The sequence below is a fragment of the Dermacentor albipictus genome, chromosome 7 (genome assembly GCF_038994185.2).
Source record: "Dermacentor albipictus isolate Rhodes 1998 colony chromosome 7, USDA_Dalb.pri_finalv2, whole genome shotgun sequence".
Taxonomy (NCBI): Eukaryota; Metazoa; Arthropoda; class Arachnida; order Ixodida; family Ixodidae; genus Dermacentor; species Dermacentor albipictus.
The window spans coordinates 73645406-73666218 of NC_091827.1; the positions used below are offsets into that span (position 1 = coordinate 73645406).

Sequence of the window (20813 nt, forward strand, 5' to 3'; positions counted from 1 at the left end):
AGCTGCTTTATGAAATAATACGTTATATATATATATATATATATATATATATATATATATATATATATATATATATATATATATATATATGGCTCATCTTTGCCGCGGGAGCAATTGTAGTGGGGACCATGCATGTACTGCTATGAGCACTGCCACCACGTCGCCACGAGACCCGAGCTCAAGCTCCTCATGCCAAGAGCTGTGACTGGTCATACAGAGCCACTTGCAATTACGCAGACAAACTTCAATAAAGCCCCTCTTCAATATATAACATAACATATATATATATATATATATATATATATATATATATATATATATATATATATATATATATATATATATATATATATACACATATATAGTGGTAGAGGCAGAAGGACGCTTGACATAATATCTACAAGATTAATACAACGGGCAGGCGAGCATATAAGCTGGAGCTCGTGCGCACGACAATCAGCGATCGTTGTCTTGGTCAGTCCTGTCATTTTCATTCGCTAATGCGGTGCCTCGTAGAACGCAGCCCGGCATTTGGTAGGTTTGAGTGATACCGTTTCATTCGAGCGAAGCGAACAGTATAGGATGAGGATCGTCGTGTGGGGGTATCGGTAATTTGTAACTCGTAGGTCACGTCTGTCGCTTGACGAAAGACACGGTATGCGCCTAAGAAGGAGAGAGAGAGAAACAACTTTACTGGTCCATTATGAACTGAAACGCGTTAAGCGTGTGATGGGGTGGCTCCCTCTTCGCGGGCTCCATATGCTTCCAGGGCCGCCTGGCCCCTGTGGATCAGTCAGAGCTGGTCTTCCAGGGTGGGGCTGGACAGCATGATCTCCCATCGCTCGTAAAGGGTGGGGATAGCAGGGGGGTTAGTTATGGTTATAGGTGGGGGGTGGTCTATGGAAAAATTGCACTCTCCTATCACGTGCCGAAGGGTGCCTAATGCATTGCAGTGAGGACATGTGTTCTTATATCTCTCTGGGTACATTTTGTTCTGGAGGCAGGGGTGGGGAAAGGATCCTGCCTGGATTTGCCTGTATATTGTTTGTTCGGCTCTGGTCAAGGAGTGGTGGGGGTGCGGGAATGTCTTCCTGCCGTCCCTGTAATATCTGACTATATCTCGGTAATTTGTGATGGGTTGCCATCCCCTTGCCTCCTCCTCGTTGGCCCGGGAGTTTAGCGCTCGGGCCTGTTGATGAGCATATTCATTGCCCTCAACTAAGGAGTGAGCCGGGACCCAAACTAATTCGGTTGCTTGTTTAGGAGGCGTAGCTTTACCAATAATTTTTAGGGCCCCAAGGGACACCCAACCAGATCTGTAGTTCTTGTATGCAGCTTGTGTGTCCGTGACGATCTTGGTGACGTTTGGTTGCAGGAGTGCGAGAGCTATCGCTGATTCTTCTGCTTCCTCCGAAGACGGAGTGTAGATTGATGCGCAGGTGACCAGCTTTTCTAGCCCGGTGACCACGACTGTTGCCCTCGTGGAGCGTTTCGATAGAGAGGCGTCTGTATATAAAACAGTGTCGTCTTCCTCCGGGGTCCTGGAGATGGCTCTTGCGCGGGCGTCGTGTCGTCCCGCATGCCTTGTGGGGTTCATGTTGCGTGGTAGTGGTTTGCATTCCAACTTCTCACTCAGCTTTTCGGGTAATTGGTCGTGGCGGGTGTAGTGCGATTCTTGCCATCCTAGCTTGCGGAGGACGCTTCTGCCCGCCTTGGTCTGGCTAAGGCGTACCCTTTGATTGGATAGGTGGGCTTCTACGAGCTCGGCTACTGTGTTGTGGACTCCCATTTGAAGTAATTTTGTCGTGGATGAACTTATGGGAATACCCAGGGCCTGCTTCGTGGCTTTCCTGATTATTGCGTCAAGTAGTAAGACGTCCTTCTTGAGGAGCTGCAGGTACGGCACCGCGTAGACGATTCGTGATATAACAAAGGCCTTAAGGAGGCGCAAGGTGTCCGATTCCTTCAGACCCCTCCGCCTGTTGGCCACTCGTCTGATCATGTTCGAGATTTGGTCTGACGTGAGCTTCATTTTTCTAATCATGGCTGTTGCCTTGCCGTTTGCCTGGATCAGGAGGCCCAGGATTCTGAGTTGTGGTACCGGGAGGATCCGGTTCCCTTCCAAAGTGATTTCTATATTTTCTGCTTGTGTACTTGATGCACGTGGTCCGACAATGGTCAGCTCCGATTTTTGAGGCGAACAGCACAGGCCACATGTCTTCACATAGCTGTTGATCGTGTCAGCCGCATTTTGGAGCGTGTTTTCTATCCAGCCATCCGACCCTGCCCTCGCAGTCCAGAGGGTGATGTCGTCGGCATATAATGCGTGGCCCAGACCATCTATTGATTCGAGAAGCTTGGGCAATGGCAGGAGAGCCATGTTAAATAAGAGGGGGGAAAGGACCGAACCTTGCGGCGTTCCTCGATCCCCCAGGTAGATCGGTTGGGATGTCTGCTCTCCCATTCTGATCCTTGCCGTTCGGTTACGAAGAAAGTCTCGGATGTAGTTGTAAGTTTTCACTCCACAACCAGTGTTGCGCAGGTTGCGGAGGACACTTTCATGTGTGACGTTATCAAAGGCCCCTGTGAGGTCTAGCGCTAGTATCGCTCGCGGCGCCTGCTTCGTTGCTCGCTTAATTACCAGTTCGTTGAGTTGTACGAGAACATCCTGGGTGCCCAGGTGTTGCCTCAACATGATCTCAACAAGCACGCAGCTGAATACGCGTCCAAGCTGTGCAGAGAGAACTGGCTGAGCGTGTGTGATGGACTGCAGGGCACCCTTTCTACCAGGAAGACGTGGTGTCTCCTTCGTCACCTGATCGATCCTCTCGGCAGCAAGAGCGCCACTAATCGAAGCCTCACACGCACCCTCAACAACTATACTGGGGGTGCCGACAAACTCACCAACGACCTGAAGGCCAAGTACCTGAAAACGGAGAAGGCTGATATCGCACCTCCCGACTACGCAGGACCTACCAAAGAAGCGTTAGATAAGCCATTCACTGACACCGAGTTGATCTCGGCAATCTCCGAGAGCAACAGGGGCAGCGCGCCGGGACCCGATTCCATTACCTACAAGTTATTTAACAACCTCGAGCACAAGGCCCGCAGACAGCTGCTCGAGTACATGAACCGGGTCTGGGAGTCGGGCAATCTTCCACACGAATGGAAAGAGGCAGAAGTCCGCTTCATACCCAAGCCTGGGAAGACACCTCACATCGACAACATGCGACCGATATCCCTCACGTCCTGCGTGGGGAAGGTCGTGGAACGTATGGTACTTAAGAGGTTGCAGCGACATCTCGATGCCACCGATCAGATGCCAGAGACAATGTATGGCTTTAGGCAACACCTGGGCACCTAAGAAGGACGATATCAGCTTCCCACAAAGTCTAATTTGCCGTGCTGGTTTCCAAAGAAGCACGACGTCGCCAAGGTTAATGTGGGCATCGCGGTGACGAGCGCATTATTTGCGTCGCTGGTTTTCTTAGGAAGTGATCAGACGGAGGCGTGCGACCTCGCGTGCCTCGCGTGCGAACTCGCTTGTCTAAGGCTGCTGTGGTCGTTCCACGGCATGACGTGACAAGCAGTCAGCTTTCTCATAGAGTCGGCCTGTCTGACAAATCACTGTGTAAGACTCTAGAACCGTCAAGCCCACTGACCGAGGTGTCCTGCTGGATCCAGAATTGTGCGTGGTGATCGGTGATAACCCTGAAAGGCCGTCCATAGAGCTGCGGGCGAAATTTACCTAGGGCCCAAATGAGGGCGAGGCACTCACGTTCGGTGATTGAGCTATTGCGTTCGGCTGGTGACAGAAGACGGCTAGCATGCGCAATGACACGGTGGCAACCGTGATGTTGTTGTGCCAGAGCAGTGAACATACCGTGGTCGCTGGCGTCAGTGTGAACCTCAGTTGTGGCGGACACGTCGAACTGGCCGAGAATCGGTGGCGACGGCAGTCGCGTCGGCAGCTCAGCCAATGACATGGCTTGGTCAAGGCCCCAGGCAATGTCGCCTCTTTCTGCAGAAGTTCCCTTATAGGGCGTGCGCGGTCAGCAAATGTTCTCACGATTCTGTGGAAGTAGGAGCAGAGGCCTACAAAGCTTCGAACGTTGGTTGTGCTGGTGGCCAAACGAAAATACTTGACCGCGCGAACTTTCTGCCGATCGGAACAAACACCGGATAAGTCGATGAGGTGACCCAGCACAGTAAGTTGCCGGAGGCCGAAGTGCCATTTCGACGAATTTAGCTGAAGTCTCGCCTTGACAAAGGCTGTCCGACCAGCCTTAACGGCAGTCAAATATACTGTGCTCACTGAACGTGCGTACGTCGTACTGTTTTTCATCATGTGTAGTATATATTGTAAAGAGATTTACTAGGGTTCATAGCGACCGCCGGTTCTGCGATGCACCGAGCTGTTCCCGATCTCGAGCTTCTGCTGCGCGCTTGATGCCGCCGGTGCTGCTGACCCAGTGCGCACGTTCGTTATCTTCGTTACAATGGCCCCGCGGAAATAAACGAGCCATCCTGGTGACTTAGTTTTCTGGAACGGCGGTATTATGGTGATACGGCTTGCGACGCTGAACATGAACGACTTCGCGGATACGACGTCGCATGGCGCATGGCGGCGTTAGTGGCTCAATCAGATAATTCACGGGTGATGTTCTCTCGAGAACGCGGTATGGCCCGTCATACTTCGGAAGGAGTTTGGAAGCTAGCCCAGGCGTGTGGTGTGGCACTAACAACCAGACGAGAGCGCCCGGGAGAAAAGTGGGAGTCGAGTTCTGGGCATCGTGAACGGCTTTTTGACGGTTGTGGTCGTCGGAGGTGAATCGACAGGCCAGCTGGGGATATTCCTCGGCGTGTCTGGTGGTTTCCGAGATCGGCAGGCATTCGGATGGGTCTGGCCGGTAGGTCAGAATGGTGTCAATTGTGTGCGAAGGATGATGGCCGTAAAGAAGGTGAAAGGGTGAGAATCCGGTTTTGGCCTAAGTCGCGGTGTTGTATGCATAGGTGACAAACGGAAGAACGAGGTCCCAATTAGAGTGATCAGGTGAAACATACTTGGCGAGCATGTAACCAAGATTTCTATTAAAGCGTTCCGTGATACTGTTAGTCTGTGGGTGATAAGCAGTGCATTTACGATGAACAATAGCGCATTCACCAAGCAGTTGTTCGATAAATTCAGATAAGAAGGCGCGGCCTCTGTCGCTTAAAAGTTCGCGTGGACCGCCATGACGAAGGAGAAAACGGTGAAGTATGAAATTGGTGACTTCCTGCGCTGTAGCATTTGGTAGAGCAGCGGTCACCGCATAACGGGTTAAGTGGTCTACCGCAACAATTATCCACCTGTTGCCGGTAGGAGTAAACGGAAGTGGCCCGTAGAGATCTGTGCCCACGCGATCAAAGGGTCGGGATGGGCATTGCAAAGGCTGGAGTTCAACGGCGGAGTTGTGCGGTGGCACTTTACGGTGTTAGCACTCACGACAAGAGCGCACGAATGTTCGAACGAAATTGTACATTCCCCGCCAATAATAGCGGTGTCGAAGACTTTCGCAGGTTTTGAAGACTCCCGCGTGGCCACACTGAGGGCCGACGTGGAACGAGGAGCAGAGCTCTGATCGCAAGGTTCTAGGAATGACGAGCAACGAGGTGCGTCCCTCTGGGGCATAGTTGCGTCAATATAGTAGCTGCTCGTGAATCGCAAAATGAGGCACTTGGCGCCGAAGCGTACGTGACGCTGGAACTTTCGACGTATCCGAGAGAAGGTCGAGCAGAGATGCAGTCCAGGGATCATTACGCTGTGCAGCAGGGATAGTGTCAACGTCCAGAGAGGATATAGTTCTCTTGCAGGAAGAGTCGTGACTGGCCATCGGGGGAAGCGGTGATCGGGATAGCGCGTCAGCGTCGGAGTGCTTTCGTCCGGAACGGTAAACCCCGTGAATGTCATGTTCTTGGATTCGCAATGCCCAGCGGGCAAGGCAGCCGGATGGATCTTTGAGCGTCGGCAACCAACATAGTGCGTGGTGGTCGGTCACTACGTCAAACAATCGGCCGTATAAGTATGGGCGAAGCTTGCCGAGCACCCACATAATGGCGAAACACTCCTATTCTGTAACGTTGCATAAGGGAGTGGTGTAGTCACTACATCTTGCTGGTGTACAGCCGGCAGCATTTCCGCGACCTCTTCATGGATCACGTTAGGGAGATGAGACGGCAAAGTGCTGGCAGACTCCTGAGTAACGGACACTAGAGATTGCTGTCGTGCAACTTCTTCGCGGACGAAATCCTTGATTTGGGTTATCAGGGAGGCTTGTCCTGGGCCGGTGGTTAGGCTGCAGAGTGACGTCGCATTTGGTGTGGGATGTCGCCTTGTCAGAGCTCGCTTCTTACGCAACTCATGAAAGCTCTGGCACAAGCTGATGACGTCGACAACAGTGCGTGGGTCCTTGGCCAGAAGCATCTGGAACGCGTTATCATCGATTCCCTTCATGACGTGCTTGATCTTTTCCGCTTCCGTCATGGCAGCGTTCACGCACCTGCACAAATCTAGAACGTCTTCTATATAGCTGGTGAATGTCTCACGCATGTCCTGTGCGCGTCTACGCAAACGCTGCTCGGCTCGGACTTTTTTGACGGCGGGTCAGTCAAATACTTCTGTAAACAAAGTCCTGAACGCCGACCACGTTCGGATATCCCTCTCATGATTTCTGAACCAGAGACTGGCCACGCCCGCGAGATAGAATGACAAGTAAGCCAGTTTATCTGAGTCATTCCATTTGTTATGAACGCTCACCCACTCCTAGAACGACAGCCACTCTTCAACGTCGTTGTCGTTGAGTTCCGCTGAAGATGGGAGGCTCCCGTTGGCGAACGGTGCCAGGGCAAGGGACGGGTGGCGGTGGAAGAGTCTGCTGGTCGGCGTCCGGCATGGCAGAGAGTAGCGTCCGAGAACGGAGTTCCAGGATGGTAGAGCGGAACGTTACCCAGCACGGCTCCACCACTTGTAAATGAGACTTATTAAGGTTCTTAGCGACCGCCGGTTCTACGATGCATCAAGCAGTTCCCGAGCGCGAGCTTCTGCTGCGTGCTTGATGCTGCCGATGTTGCTGACATATATATATATATATATATATATATATATATATATATATATATATATATATATATATATATATATATATATTGCGCGAATTATATGAACTCCTCATCTCTTTTTTTTATGGTAGGACGCATGCTAAACTGCTTGTGACGCCCTCAAGCGTGCCCTCGAGTCGGAACCTGTGTATGTCATCAACACCGCACCCACTCTCCTACATAGTGACGCCAGCGCACACGATATAAGCGCTGTTATTCGGCACCATCAATAAAATTATGAAGAACGTGTGGTTGCACACGCAAGTCGCATGCCAACAGCGGCACGGTAAAATTATGCGACTGCCGAGGAAGAGTGTCTTGCCGTTGTTGTGTCCGTCCTAAAATTTCGGCCTTATCGGCGCGGCCGCCACTTTACGGTCGATACTGATCACCACGCCTTGCGCTGGTTGGCGCCTTGCGCTGGTGGCACCACGCCTTGCGCTGGTGGCACCACGCCTTGCGCTGGTACGAGCGAATTTGCAGCCGCTTCTCTTCGACTGGACTTGCAACCAGCGTAGCGAAATACGTGGCTTCCTGTTCGCTCTGCCAACACCGAAAACGATTGACCTCACCTCCGGCTGGACTGCTTCAACCTGTCCCGTGTTCTGAAGCTCCTTTCACAGTCGTTGGTATCGAGCACTACGGACCGCTATCCATAGCCACTGGCGGAAACGATGGATCGTCACAGCTGTAGACCACTGGACACAGTATGCAGAAACAGCCGCACTATCTTTGGGATCCGCCGAGGAGGTTGTAGCCTTTTTATTGGAAGCCATCTTTTTACTGCACGGAGCCCCACGCGTCCTTTTAAGTGACCGCGGCGGGACCATTCTCTCTAAACTTCTCGACGATGTTCTCCGTGCGTCCAATAGCATCCATAAAACGACTTCCAGCTACCATCCTCAAACTAATGGTCTCACAGAGCGCTTTCATCGCACGCTGTGCGACTTGATGTCAATGTACATCAACCCTGACCACACCAATGGGGATTTCATTCTGCCATTCGTCAATTTCGCATACAACACGGCCGTCCAAACCATTACGGTATACTCGCCCTTTTTCATTGTGTATGGTCACCAACCGATCACTATCCTCGACGTTTCTTTCTTCGGTGTACCCATGCCTTCGTCCACATCAGTGTGTGAGCACTTCGTTTCGCACATTGCCCGGTGTCGCCAACGTGTCCGCCTCAACACCGACGCCAGTCAAAAAGACCGCAAAATTCGCTATGATGCATCTCAATCGTGTCGTTTCCTTCCACCCTGGGGATGAAGTGCTACTGTGGACCCCAGTTCGCGCTCCTGGATTGTGCGAGAAATGTCAGTCCCGTTTTATTGAGCCCTACATTGTTTGGGACCAGACTGCGCCAGTTAACTAACGTGTCACTCCAGTTGTGTCGCCATTTCACGGCCGCTGCCATGCCACAGATATTGTACATGTGCCGCGTCTAAAGCTTTTCATACGGCGTTTCCTGCTATACCCAGAGGCCAAGTTGGCCGCTTCCACGCGCGGGGGAGAAGCGCAATCTGCTTCAGCGCGCGAGGATGCGAAATAAACCGGTGAGGTTTAACAGCTGATTTTCAATATATATATATATATATAGATATATATATATATATATATATATATATATATATATATATATATATATATATATATATATATATATATATATATATATATATATATATATATATATATATATAAATATATATACACATATATATATGAATGCTTGATTCGGAGGTTATATAAGGTGCCCTACAACTTTTTAATTGCTATGTTGGAGATTCAAGCGATAATTACGGGGATCACTAATTAAAAGTAATTCATTAGGTATTACATCGGGACGAAAAAGATAGTGGTCAGAACTACATAGTACTACGGCTACTCCATATTCGCTCGAGCTCATGGGTGTGTTTAAAATCGTGGTCCAAGTTAGTTGGAGAACTATATATATATATATATATATATATAGTGTACGTTAACGCTTTCATATCTTCAGTTTAATAATACTTAAAACAAGGACACGGTTAGAATCCTGAGTGAACATTAGCGAATGTTTCTGTGACAAGATGCCGTACACTCACCCTATCCCAAGCTGACTATGTGATTCCTCTCACATCTTTCGTCTTTGGTTACAGGGACTTTTTGATGAAAATACCGGCCATGAGCATGATATGGGGAGTATAAACAGTGAGTACTTTTATTCTGCTGAATTAATTAAGACCTATACTTATAAAGAAGTGGCTTAAAATTACTACATTTGACTGCTGTCAAAATCAAGCTGGTTATGTCTATGGGGTTACTGGACGCACACATATCGATAAGTAAACGTTCAGCTAAGTAATTACAGTTTTACATGCTGTACTTGCTGTACAGTTTTAATTGCGAAGGAGTGTTTGCCTAATACCAGGAACTTTGCAGAAGCTAGTTAGATAGGTAAGTAGGTAGGCAGGCAGGTAGGTAGGCAGATAGGTAGGCGGGTGTGTGGGTCGCTGAATGGGTTGGTGTGTAGGCAGGTAGGTACGTGGGTAGGTACGTACGTACGTACATACGTAGGTATATTTAGGTGTTTGCTCTCCTCGGACCCAAGAAAACGTTGAGTGATGGGGTCAAGGCGCGATCTCCAAAACAACAGTCGGTTGCTCTAAACATTAGTCCATACTAGTAAGAATTCGATGCCAAAACGATCGATCGATTGGTTCGTAGAAATTCACCCCCACCGTCGGCGTCCGAGACGCACCGTCAGAGACGGTCTGCACAGGTGGCTCAATGGGTGACTTAGGTTCGAAAAGACAAAGCCGCTGCAGTAACGAACGAACAACAACTTGTATTTACAGATAAAATTACAAAGTTCGGTTACAAGATTGCATAGTTTCAACAGTACATCGGTTACAAATAGCTACACTGGTTTGGACCACATAGGGCGACCCTATTTCGGCAGAGCCGATGGTGCTTAGCACCGAAGCCAGGTCCAGAACTCCCCTTTGGAGCGCTGCGTCCGCATTTTGTAGACGTAACGCTCCGCCCACAATCATAGCTGGCGAATTGCCGCCGGGTTGCGTCTCAACTGGACAATCCATTCACCAATCACTGCGTTCAGCAGAACTTGCGTGCGGGATTGGCCAGTCGAACAACCAAAAGTCAAAGAACATCTTTTTTAGTACAGTTCACGGTGTAGAATCCTCACCCGAAATACACAATATACAACAACAAAGGGGTGAGGGTCATGCCAGCTGTACACATCGCAAGTTCCGAGCAACGGCTCTCGAGCACAGCCGGCGCAACAAGCACTGAACAACAAAATACATTCACAAAACCCAAAAGCCTGGGAACGTCCGGACCATGTTTTCCAGTGCTCGAACACGTGCGCGACGCGACCGGATTCCAAGAACCCGCAGGCCATGCGGTGCCTTAAACAAGCAATTGTTTGCAAGCCAAACTGTCACAGAGGAGCCCGGGATAATTGCCCACCCGCCGAGGTCGGCCTCGTGTCCGGGCCGTAAGCCGAAGAAGACGTTCCCACGGCGCCTCGGAACCGAGACAAAACCGCAGGGTCTTTTGCGGCTCAAAGAATCCCTACGCCGGTCAGCGCGCGGTGCAAAGCCGTCAAAGTCAATGAGGCTGGCGCGCCTGCTTGAGGCCGCGCTATCTCCGTTGCCCGCGGCTAGACCCGAACCAAGCACTCTTCAAGGGCGCCGATGAGAGCACCGCGGAAGTCAGACGGGCCCACCCGTTACGGCGTTTGACGCCCAGTCGGGGAGATCCCAGCTGGGAAGGAGTTTACCCCCGCCAGCCGGCCGCGCGCAAGGGAAACGCCTGTGGGGATCCCCAGGAAGCACAATGCGACGGGGGTCCGAAGCTCCCTTTTTTACTGTGAGGCGCGACCGCTAATGTGGCGCTGATGGCCTTCTGCGCTCCCCGAACTGTGCGGCAGCCCTGGGTGCCGACGGCGTGGCTACTCTGCTTGCTTGCAAGGCCCCGCTCTGGGTCAACCGTTAACAGCCATTACTCAAGTGTGGAGACAATCTCGTCGAGACGCATGTCGCCTGCCCAGATGGCCCGCGCCGTCCGTTTGGGTTTGTTTTGCAGCCGCCCGTAGCGGGGCTTACACCCCCCACCCAAGACGAGACAACAACTCGCTTACAGTGTTGTCGAAGCAGAAACCAAAACAAACCAAAACAAAAGCATGCTGCGTGTAAACTTGTACATACGCCGCCTCTGGACATGACAAATAAAAGTTACCAGCCAAGCTTATGGAGCGCGTTTTAACGATGGTCTGAGTTCGCACACGTAGGAATTGCGTGAGCCGCGGCCTGCCCATGACAGTAAGCCACGAAGAACAAGGTACAGTACGTGCTGGTTCGCTTACTGAAACAACATAAATAAATGCCAGCGCTTTATGAGGAGCGCTGTACGCGGCACATTTCGTAGAAAGTGTGAACACATGAATAAGTTTCACCGTAAACTAGGTACAAACAAGACACACACAAAGCAAATACACAAACGAAACAAATAGTAACGCTTCCCTGATGCAACAGGGCTCGCGTCATGAAACTATAATATGCAGTATCGTACAAACATAAGCCGGAAGGACACTGTGAGCCTCTAGTTTGGGAGGAAAACATACAAACATACATCATTGAGCTTAGACGACAGCACTCGCCAAAACAAACACACTAAATGAACAAGGTACACACAGAAATGCGGAAGCATGAGTTCATCGTCCAAGGTCGTCTGTGTGGTTAACGCAGTCATATCACATCACCCCACACTTGTTCCCTCGCCTCCACTTTCCGTCACTGCGGGTTCCCTATCTTTTACATCCTTTTCCCAGCAATGGTTTGTCAGACGCGAAAGTGCGTCGGCATTAGTATGTATGATTCCCCTTCTGTGTCGCACCACTACATCATAGCGCTGCAGCGCTAAAGCCCAGCGTGTTAATTTTGATTTCTGAGGCGTAGACTGAGTGATGTTCGTCACAGGATTATGGTCGGATACCAATATTTTCATGCCCAAGACCCCAATGTCGAACTTTTTCATAGCCGAAATGACGCCAAACGCCTCGCGTTCAATCGTAGACCACAGCATCTGCGTGGGCGTGAAGCGGTGGCTGGCAAAAGCAATGTGGCACTCTGTGCCATTGTCGGTCATCTGAGCTAGACATGCGCCCCCAGCAATTGCAGAGGAATCGGTGAATAGCCAAAACGGCTTGCTTGATTCTGGAGTCGCCAGCTCGACGGCACTGCACAGAGCACTCTCGAGACCTTCGAATGCCTCGCTGGCCTCAGGAGACGATGGAATGCGATCGGGGTGGTAACGCTTTGGCGCGGCTCCTTCCATCAGTTCTATGTGGTGCCCGCTCACTCGCGCTATCCCCGTTTCGGTGGTAGACAAGGTGGCATGTGTCCCGAACACCTCGATCACTAACGCTCGCTCCGGTGGTTCGAAATGTGATACACTCTCTGCGGGCAGGAGGGCCGTACTGCCGAGAACCCTGCTGGCCGTCGCGTCACTTTTTTGTTCCTCCCCTAACATCCCGGCATCACCCCTTACTTTATCGGAGCTACTGCGGGATTCTTCCTCTGCCCTTTCCTCGTTCGGATGCAGCGCACCGCTCCTGCTCGCACCGGCAACCGGCTGTTCGGGGCCAACCCGTTCCCCATCTAGTCCTGTAAACATATCTGCGCTGCTGCTCGGCGGGAGTTTGTCGGGGGGCGGCTCGCAAGCCTCGTCCCGACCCTTCTGGAGCACGCTCCAATCTTCTGCTGAGAGCAGGCAATCCGCGCTCACGCTCAGCCTATCCGTGAGGGCGCACAATACTGGCGTCGCCTCCTCCACTTTGGAAAACACGGGTTGGCCCTGTTTTAGTGTCAGTGGTAGCGCCACGAGTTTCGCTTCAACTCGTTCGCCAAAAGCTGCGCGGAGATTTACACTGCCATGCGACTGTGCTAATTCCGCTGGTACGGCACTTTCGCGAACTACAGTTATCTCGGCACCCGTATCCACTATTGCCTTCATTGTTCGGCCCTTACAATTGAGAGCTACACACAACAAGCGGTCACCCGCAGCTGGGTTCTCTAGCGCGACCCGAGCGGTGAGCCTCTCTGGCGGTTCCTGCTGGGCGGCCGTCTGCGTCGGCCTTTCGCGGATGCGCGGACAATTTGGTCTAATGTGCCCGGCCGACCCGCACTCATAGCAAATTGTTGGCCTCTGCTGTCCTGCGGATGGGCACGGGGATTTTGGCTTTGTCCTCTGTCCTTGGTGCGAAACCAAACCACTGCTGCTGCGGTTCTCAATTGTAATTTCTGCGCCCTTACTGCTGGCGCCCCGGGGTTGCCCCTTAGGTAGATCCACGCGGCCGTGAGCGTCCTCAAAAGTTTGCAAAAGTCTAGCAATTTCGGACGCCTTGTACCACCCTGCACCTTCTCGCAGCCTGACGTACCTGAGCGCCTCTTCCGACAACACTGTCTTCAGCTGGTCAGCCACCAAGAGTTCGAGCAGCTCCGCAAAATTTGACACGTCCCTAGAGGCCACATAAAAATTTAGGTAACTGGCAAGACGAGTCGTGAAACTCTTCCACGTCTCGGTCTTCCGCTTCCGTACCCCGAAAAACCTTTTTTGATATTCAAGGGGAGACAACTGCAGCTCATCAAGGACGACCTCCTTTAAAGCTTCATAATCCCGGTGCTGTGCGGGAGTCAGACGTGTTGACAGGTACTCAATGCGCTCCGCTAGGAGCGGAAAAACTATCTGACCCCAACAGCTTCGCGGCACCTCGTAGGCATCCAAGGTGTGCTCTACAGATTCGAACCAAATGGGGACCTCGGCGTCTGTGGGAAATTTGGGGAAAGCACCAACTAATAATTTTGAATATTTACGCCATTCCGTGTTTCTATCATTCTCAAGTGCTCTGCCACTGCCATCGCGACCACTCGATGGCGACGCTGTCCGTGCCCTGACGAGCTCCAGTTCAAGGGCTAGGCTCTGGCGGCGTTCCTGAGCCATCTTTAGTCTAAACTCCATCTCCCGCTCAGACAGAAAGGGCTCGCTTTCACCATCGCTGCTACCCCTTTCCCTCTGACCATCCTCATCGTCCCTGTGATTCTGCATCATGATTAGCTTCGAAGCCCCGCAGTGACTGAACAGTAAGAGGAAAGGAAACTCACGTTTCAGACGAGGATCACAGGTGGACGAAGGTCGAGGTTTTTCTGCGTGGCTCTCGCTCGGGCTGCTTCCCTGCTGGGGTTGAGTCGGCGCCTCGACGTCCTACTCGTTGAGGTACGTCGCCTAGCGATGACTTGCTGTTGGGCTTCCTCCTCCAAGGCTTGAGCCAATTGCAGACACCGGAGGTGCTGCTAGCTCTTGGGATGCCACTCTGGCAGATGTACCGCTGTCTTGATAGCGCTTAGCTGGTCTTCCGAACCTATCCTGTCGACTGCGCCAGTAAGAATTCGATGCCAAAACGATCGATCGATTGGTTCGTAGAAATTCACCCCCACCGTCGGCGTCCGAGACGCACCGTCAGAGACGGTCTGCACAGGTGGCTCAATGGGTGACTTAGGTTCGAAAAGACAAAGCCGCTGCAGTAACGAACGAACAACAACTTGTATTTACAAATAAAATTACAAAGTTCGGTTACAAGATTGCATAGTTTCAACAGTACATCGGTTACAAATAGCTACACTGGTTTGGACCACATAGGGCGACCCTATTTCGGCAGAGCCGATGGTGCTTAGCACCGAAGCCAGGTCCAGAACTCCCCTTTGGAGCGCTGCGTCCGCATTTTGTAGACGTAACGCTCCGCCCACAATCATAGCTGGCGAATTGCCGCCGGGTTGCGTCTCAACTGGACAATCCATTCACCAATCACTGCGTTCAGCAGAACTTGCGTGCGGGATTGGCCAGTCGAACAACCAAAAGTCAAAGAACATCTTTTTTAGTACAGTTCACGGTGTAGAATCCTCACCCGAAATACACAATATACAACAACAAAGGGGTGAGGGTCATGCCAGCTGTACACATCGCAAGTTCCGAGCAACGGCTCTCGAGCACAGCCGGCGCAACAAGCACTGAACAACAAAATACATTCACAAAACCCAAAAGCCTGGGAACGTCGGGACCATGTTTTCCAGTGCTCGAACACGTGCGCGACGCGACCGGATTCCAAGAACCCGCAGGCCATGCGGTGCCTTAAACAAGCAATTGTTTGCAAGCCAAACTGTCACAGAGGAGCCCGGGATAATTGCCCACCCGCCGAGGTCGGCCTCGTGTCCGGGCCGTAAGCCGAAGAAGACGTTCCCACGGCGCCTCGGAACCGAGACAAAACCGCAGGGTCTTTTGCGGCTCAAAGAATCCCTACGCCGGTCAGCGCGCGGTGCAAAGCCGTCAAAGTCAATGAGGCTGGCGCGCCTGCTTGAGGCCGCGCTATCTCCGTTGCCCGCGGCTAGACCCGAACCAAGCACTCTTCAAGGGCGCCGATGAGAGCACCGCGGAAGTCAGACGGGCCCACCCGTTACGGCGTTTGACGCCCAGTCGGGGAGATCCCAGCTGGGAAGGAGTTTACCCCCGCCAGCCGGCCGCGCGCAAGGGAAACGCCTGTGGGGATCCCCAGGAAGCACAATGCGACGGGGGTCCGAAGCTCCCTTTTTTACTGTGAGGCGCGACCGCTAATGTGGCGCTGATGGCCTTCTGCGCTCCCCGAACTGTGCGGCAGCCCTGGGTGCCGACGGCGTGGCTACTCTGCTTGCTTGCAAGGCCCCGCTCTGGGTCAACCGTTAACAGCCATTACTCAAGTGTGGAGACAATCTCGTCGAGACGCATGTCGCCTGCCCAGATGGCCTGCGCCGTCCGTTTGGGTTTGTTTTGCAGCCGCCCGTAGCGGGGCTTACAATACTCATCTGTTTTTTTTTCTTTTTCGTATAGAAATACTGTCAGCAACCTTGCGTGAGCGTCATTTACAATAAATATGTACACAAACGCACGCACGCACACGCACACAAAAGTATTCGGACCTTGCGAATAAGTCAAAACTGATAATTCCACACAGTGCGGCAATCAATAATATACGATTCATTCTGGAGCCAGCCTAACATCCAGGCCACATTGTCATTCTTCAAAGCTTTACATCATCAACCAACATTTATGTGCAAGCTCAGCTATAGTGCACCCCCTTGACAATTGTAGTATCGCGTCAGAATAGACCGCACATCACTTCAGTTCATTATTAAACCCGAAGCTGCGAAATCAGCGACAGTATGCTAAAGTGCACAAAGCTCCTTCGAACACCAGCATCGTCTGTTACCCGGCTTTCTTTCTTCTTTTACTTCATTCAGAGCTTAGGCCGCATTGCCCGGAGGCGCTATAGGAAGGGGGTTATAGCGTTGCCATATAGAAATCCAAATTTTTACAGCACACTCGCACCAGGACATATCGTTCTAAAAACTGGAAGGGAATTCCACCTTTAGTTTCACTTTGTCAGAGACGTCAGAGACTGGGCAGTTTCCTGTCGTCAAGGACAACGTCTTTCAGGGCAATTTGGCGGTTAAAATTTAGCCGTTTCACCAATCGCATGAGAGGACTTGGGAGTGACGCGCTAGGTAAATGTTTGGTAGGCGGCTGAAGGAGGCAATTTTTAACAGAAAGATTTCAGGGATAAGGGGTGCATAAGCCCGGTGAGCCACTGCCTTGTTTCGCTACTGCTTTCGAAGGATGAAAAAATGCAGAATGCAGATTTGTACACTAAGCCGAAATGTTTTGTTACCGAAACGAAATCGGCGCACACGAGGATAAACGATTGAGATATAGCTTCACAATATTGTAGAATCATTACTGACTTCACAGATATCTTTTGCTTCAAGCTGTATTCGTATAAGTATAACACAAATTGCTGCAATAGATACTGCAAATAAATTGCGTCAGATGGGGAGGACACGAGCATTCTCTGGGATGCGGTAAGATGAAATGATTCTTGAAATTATAGGTATATGCGAAATATAAGCTTTAATGCATTCAGAACAATTGTGCAAAACAGGACATCTTCTGCTGTGCAGTATGGTCTTACACCATCATTGATAGTTATGCTCTTCATGAGCAACTACTGAGTGGGAGACATACGCTTTAAAATGTCTCGACGCCTTTGCTTTTCAACGAGAGACACTCAGGTGGAAGGTGGGCCTTTGCTTCATCTGCTGCCGCTGGAGCCATCACATCAGCCATCCCCGTTCATTGTTCTTCCCGTGTTGGGTGGGGGCTACATTTAGTACATTGACTAATTTGAGTACAGCAAAGTTTATCACTTGTCTTTGCTATCCTATAGTCGCCCTGCATAGTAATAGTAGTGGATGAATTATTCAATAGACACACCGGTGTGCACGGAAGATGGCGACACCTGTCTTGGCGTCGGTCAGCCTGGTAACTTGGGTCAGCGATGGAGAATTTATGGCTCTTAAGAAAGCAAGAAATCTTGAAAGATGCAATCGTCTTTCCAGTCTTTTTTTACAATGTCATAGAAAGCGCGAAAAACAAACGCATAAGATCTAGGACAGAGCAAATATTAGGTTGCGCTTTAATGCAATAAGTTGAAAATAAGTGCGAAGTGCAGTGCGGCTTCCAGCATGAAAATGCAATGTTCTTAAGTTACTGAAACTTCTTCGGGTGGTCTCACGGTATGAAAGACCACTTGCGTGTGCACACCCCATGATTCTGATGTCGATTCAATTCTGCACTGTGCAAAACCACAGCTCGTGTGGTTTTCCGTGCGTATCCCCACCAGACACACGCGAAATCTGTTCGATCAGGTAAATGTGGCAGCTTTCGACAACGTCACGGTTTGATTTGCATCTGATTTAGTTGTTATTAACGCTTCATGTACGCAAATACACTTTCGGTGAGAAAAACAGTCTCGCTTTTCACATCCATAGACGCGCTGTATTTCGTCCACATTCTTCCTCGGTCGTAAAAGTGCCCAATTATTTGTTGTGATGTTGCCCAACCGAAGCGTCGTACCGTAGCTGTGCAGTAGGCAGCTACATGTCGTTAGCAGAATTCGTGGCGTTAGCTCAGTACGCCATGAACCTGGCACAATGTACATACACGCACGTGAGCCGACGTTTGCGAAGCACTTTTGGGCGTGCGTATCTTGGCATCAAAACAATGGCACGATAGTGTAGCAGTTCAATCTCAGTTTTCACCATGCTCGCACGAAACACACCTGCCACGCCATTGTACCTTTGGGAACATTTTTTTCAGCAGCTATTATCTGCAAAAGAGCATCTTCGCGGTGCTTACTGTCCTATGCTAAAAAGAAAAAAATCACTGCCCCTTCCAGTCCGTGAAGACTTACACTGAGTGTTACGCCATGCAAGGCAAACTTCGCGAGCAGTCCATAGCGTAAATCTTTTGTAGGACCATTTTTTCATCTCATTTTCGCTTTTTAGCGCATCGTCTAAACTCAGCCTCTCTTGTGGGAAATTCGGGGTCGATCCTCCAACGACGAGCCCGTTTAGAAACCAACTCTCGCTGACGCTCACAGTAGGCACCTTCTTCCTCAGGAGTACGCACTACTCCTGGTCTTCCCATTGCTCTAGCTGGGACGGAATGTGTGAAGCACTAATCCAGAGCTGCGTATATTGGGCGCAAGGCCTACCACAGGAGATGCGGGCGCTGCAATCGATGCGAGCGCTGCGATCGTTTTTACGACTGGTTGGCTTGGTTCGACGATTCAAGATAAGGCCGGCACTTCTTGCTGCCGGCAGCCACGCCATCTTAGCATCACCTTTGAATCGCTGGACACTGTTCAGCAGAAACCGCATCCATATTTTTTTTTTCTTTCATAGCTGGGCGGAATGAATCGTCAATAAATTGGGTGCCGGTCTGGCTCGATCGCCTAAAATGCATCGTCTGACAACCGTGTAAGATTCATGTGTAAGACAGAATTCTCAATTAGAGGAAGGGGTCACTACAACCACTTTTCTCCTGTTGAGCTCTTCTTTTCTTCTCGGTAACGTTGCCCGTTTTTAGCGAAGTCCGACAACGACGGCACAGGGTCCGCATAAACAGTTTCGCTGTAAACGCATTTGGTTGACTCAAATGGAGTTCATGTCTTCATAAGGCGAAGGAAACCTAATGTGTGAATGAATACTTGGATTTTCCCGTGGCCTCGTGCTTAACCGCGCAACACCATAGCCGCTAAGCCAACATGGTGGATAATCAATATTTGTCGAGGATGCTTTCATGAAAGATGTAAATATTGTGTAGCGAATGGTTATGTTGGTAATGTAGGCTGTAGTCTTTATATTGGTGAAAATTGAACCAGAATATTTGTAACGAAAAGATACAAGATTTAAACGAAACCAAATACAAACGACACACACGCAGTGTGCATACCAAGTCACCTCTGTGGCACGCACTTTTACTGAGCGCAATCACCGCGACAATCCCTCACAGAATTCCCTTCTTTCCTTTGATCTCAATTTCGACTGAAAGCTTTGAGCAGTCACCTTCTAAACTGTCGCGCTGTCTCGGCGCACCGCTAGAGCTCAGGCTTATTTAGAGCAAAAATTTTAAAGTCTTGTTTGTGATAAAATGTGTTACTTCATTAGATAATATTGACACGTGTACTTATCTTTATCGGGCGACCATGTTTCGCCGCTTAACAACTGTAATCGCACAGCGAGGGATGCGCTTGAATGTATCCGATGTTTCTGGAAAGTTATCGATGCTTCTACCTGGCTGTCTGTTGTCGCCGAACCTTGTGTTATCTAATTTCATCGCGTAACGCGAATGGTGTAGAACTTTGTGGAAGGCACACAGGTCCGAATGATTAGTCTGGAACATTCGACGACTGCTCTACAAAAGCCAACGCACTTGACTCGCTGATCAGATTTTCGACGATCGCCGACTGTGTTCGCCGCTATCGTTGTGCTTTAAGTGTGGCCTGTTTTGTGGGCATAGGTTCGCCCAATAAAAGCTAGTTTTGTCTTTCACAGTACTGCTACTGTGTTCTTTCTTCACCGTCACTACCACGTGACAATATTGCAGTCTCTCCTTGGCGTGATGATGCTTGGGTGAAGCAGAACGACGCAAGCACTACAACCACGTGGTTATGCTGCCACCGTTCTCCTCACTGGCTTGACAAAAAATCTTAAACTTCACAGACTGGCATACAGCAATAATTACCGTTCCTTAATGACGGACTAAACTCCTTTCACAATGCATCAAAGGCCGACTCTAGGTATTTACGAAAACAGGTAATGCATCAAAACGGCCCAAGTAGAAAAAGTTGGCAATTCATGACGTCGCTTTTAGTTAACAGTACGAAGGTTCGAAAAAAGCATTACAAAAATAAATAACAGCGGCGTTGTGTTCCCTTATGCATTAAATTTTGCTTTCTATCAGAATGGAGAAAGGGAGCTTTCAAAGAATAATATAGGCAGCCACTTCTTTATCCATGTTTTGTCATTAGTAGTTATGTATTTTTCTCGTGGCAAAACACCCCTCATCTACAATTTCAGAAACTAACGTTTCACAATTTTAGGACAGTACACGAGCCTCCCATCTCCAATAGTACGAAATGCACAGCTTTGTTTGGGTGTAGAGAAGAACTCCTGAATCCGCCATAAACCTCCTAGGGAAAGACACTAGATATTCAATTAGAATAGGTTTATCTTTGC

At 50.1% G+C, this 20813-nt stretch overlaps 1 protein-coding gene across 1 annotated transcript in view; it reads left to right on the plus strand.

Moving 5' to 3' along the window:
• The window catches only part of LOC135916091 (uncharacterized), a 107574-nt gene that overhangs the window by 44778 nt on the left and 41983 nt on the right, over nucleotides 1-20813 (plus strand). The window contains exon 6 of the mRNA XM_065449322.1: nucleotides 9282-9333. Coding sequence (XP_065305394.1) covers nucleotides 9282-9333 — 52 coding nt within the window. The remainder of the gene's footprint in view (nucleotides 1-9281; nucleotides 9334-20813) is intronic.